Source organism: Ursus maritimus, unplaced genomic scaffold (assembly GCF_017311325.1).
Source record: "Ursus maritimus isolate PB19 unplaced genomic scaffold, ASM1731132v1 scaffold_12, whole genome shotgun sequence".
Classification (NCBI taxonomy): domain Eukaryota; kingdom Metazoa; phylum Chordata; class Mammalia; order Carnivora; family Ursidae; genus Ursus; species Ursus maritimus.
Window position 1 is genome coordinate 1655156 of NW_024423564.1, and position 2054 is coordinate 1657209.

General features: G+C 62.5%; 1 protein-coding gene across 50 annotated transcripts in view; it reads left to right on the forward strand.

Moving 5' to 3' along the window:
• Window positions 1-1807, forward strand: part of CELF3 (CUGBP Elav-like family member 3) — an 11204-nt gene extending 9397 nt beyond the window's left edge. For 8 of the 50 annotated variants that reach the window (XM_040626638.1, XM_040626640.1, XM_040626631.1 and 5 more), the window contains exons 9-14: window positions 81-146; window positions 286-291; window positions 441-496; window positions 554-578; window positions 850-933; window positions 1680-1807. In XM_040626638.1, coding sequence (XP_040482572.1) covers window positions 81-146; window positions 286-291; window positions 441-496; window positions 554-578; window positions 850-933; window positions 1680-1807 — 365 coding nt within the window. Of the gene's footprint in view, window positions 1-80; window positions 147-285; window positions 292-437; window positions 579-849; window positions 994-1679 lie in introns of all 50 variants that reach the window. The other 42 variants (XM_040626656.1, XM_040626657.1, XM_040626649.1 and 39 more) reach the window with 10 other exon arrangements.
• Window positions 1808-2054: the final 247 nt, after the last annotated feature.

Sequence of the window (2054 nt, forward strand, 5' to 3'; positions counted from 1 at the left end):
CCCCCCCCCCCCCCCCCCCCCGCACCTGGCCTTCGCCCTGCGTCCTGCCCCACCCTCACAGTCAGCGCTGCTCTTCCCAGCCCAGAGCCCCGCGGCCCCCGTGGACCCCCTGCAGCAGGCCTACGCGGGGATGCAGCACTACACAGGTGAGGAGCCCAGGCCCCCCGACGGGAGGGGCAGTGGGGGACAGAGGCTGGGCTGCCGGGCGCCCCGCCCTGCCAGCCACCTCCTCGCGCTTCCTGACAGCTCCTACGGGTCCTGCCGTTAGGGGCGGTGCTCCCAGAGTCCCAGGTGGCGCCTTCTCGGACACCTTTCAGCCCTGTCCACCGCACTGGCCTGGGCTGGGGGGAGGGAGACGGGGCTGGCCAGAGGTCCCCGGGAGCCGGGGGCGGGGGGGATCTGGGGACGTCCACTAGCTCTCCGTTCTCCCACCGCAGCAGCCTACCCAGCAGCCTACAGCCTGGTCGCGCCCGCGTTCCCGCAGCCTCCCGCCCTGGTCGCCCAGCAGCCCCCACCTCCGCCCCAGCAGCAGCAGCCGCAGCAGCCGCAGCAGCAACCGCAGCAGCAGCAGCGGGAAGGTGCGGCCTGGGCGCGCTCCTCCCAGCCCAGAGACTTCGGGGATAGGAGCGCCCTTGTCCTGGGCCAGGGCCTCCCTGTCGCCTGCTCCAAGCCTGACTCTGGCCCCGTGTGTGGGAAGAAAGCAAGTGGGGAAGAGGTGTCTGGCGCCCTGGCCCGCATGCTGGGGGCTGGGACTGGAGGGTCCTCTCAGGGCCTGCTTTCTGTGGGGCCCTTGCCCCCTGAGTGTTTCCCAGTTGCTGAGCTTTTCCTCTTGTCTCTGCTGCCACCCAGGCCCTGACGGCTGCAACATCTTCATCTACCACCTGCCCCAGGAGTTCACGGACTCGGAGATCCTCCAGATGTTTGTCCCCTTTGGCCACGTCATCTCAGCCAAAGTCTTTGTTGACCGGGCCACCAATCAGAGCAAGTGTTTTGGTAAGAATATGACGATCCAAAAGATAAAATATGGCACATTCTTGCCAAAGTCCCAGCGTGGACAAGGTCCGAGACAGCTGAAGGCATTTATGGTCACAGCGGGCCCACACTTTGAAATCCAGATTGTCCCAGAGTCGGAAAGAGCCTTTCTTACACCCTCGGCAGCCCGTACCGGCTGCTGTCCAGGCCCAGCTCTTCCTCCAAAAACTGCAGCTTCACCTTTTCTCCTTGAGCCCTGGTCAGATTCATGCTCCATGACGACTGGAAGAGGCTCGGGAACGGGGTGTTTGGTTCTCAAAAGGAAGTCTTAGGGAGTGGAGTTTTTTGCCTTTGTGTCTTTGAAAAGTTGCTTCAGGGGAGAAGGAGCCCTGTCCTCTGCACTTGAGAAGTCATGAAGGGCCACAAGTGGTGTTCTCAAAAGGCAGGTCAGAGTTATCCGGGCTGAGGAAGGGGCTGCCCTTCAAAGAGTGCCGGAAAGAATGTCCTAGTGCATGTGAGTGGCTGGACCACATTCATTTACTCACCCTATCAATCAGCAGCTACCCGTCGAATGCCTACCGTGCGCCAGGCATTCAGGATCCCAGGAGGAAGTAGGGTGGTGCCGGGGAGCCAAAGAGCAGGCTCTGGCCCTCAGCACAGGCAGGTGAGGTGCAGTTGGGCTGGGCCTTACGCCCCTCTCACCTCAGGCTTTGTGAGTTTCGACAATCCGGCCAGTGCCCAGGCTGCGATCCAGGCCATGAACGGTTTCCAGATCGGCATGAAGCGCCTCAAAGTCCAGCTAAAGCGGCCTAAGGATGCCAACCGGCCCTACTGAGGGCCCCCAGGTGGGTCCTGCTCCCATCCTGTGACCTCTTCAGCTCCCTCACACTGAAGCCAGGGCCCTCACTCGGACCGCCCCCACCCTTGCTCCCCCAGCCTCAGGGATGCCCACCCCACCTCCACCCCAACTCTGGGCACTTGAAGCAGGGATCTGGTATAGCTCCTTCTGCTGTGTTTCAGTCTCCCGAGTCATTCTCTCTCTCTCTCTCTCTCTCTCTCACACACACATACATCCACGTGTG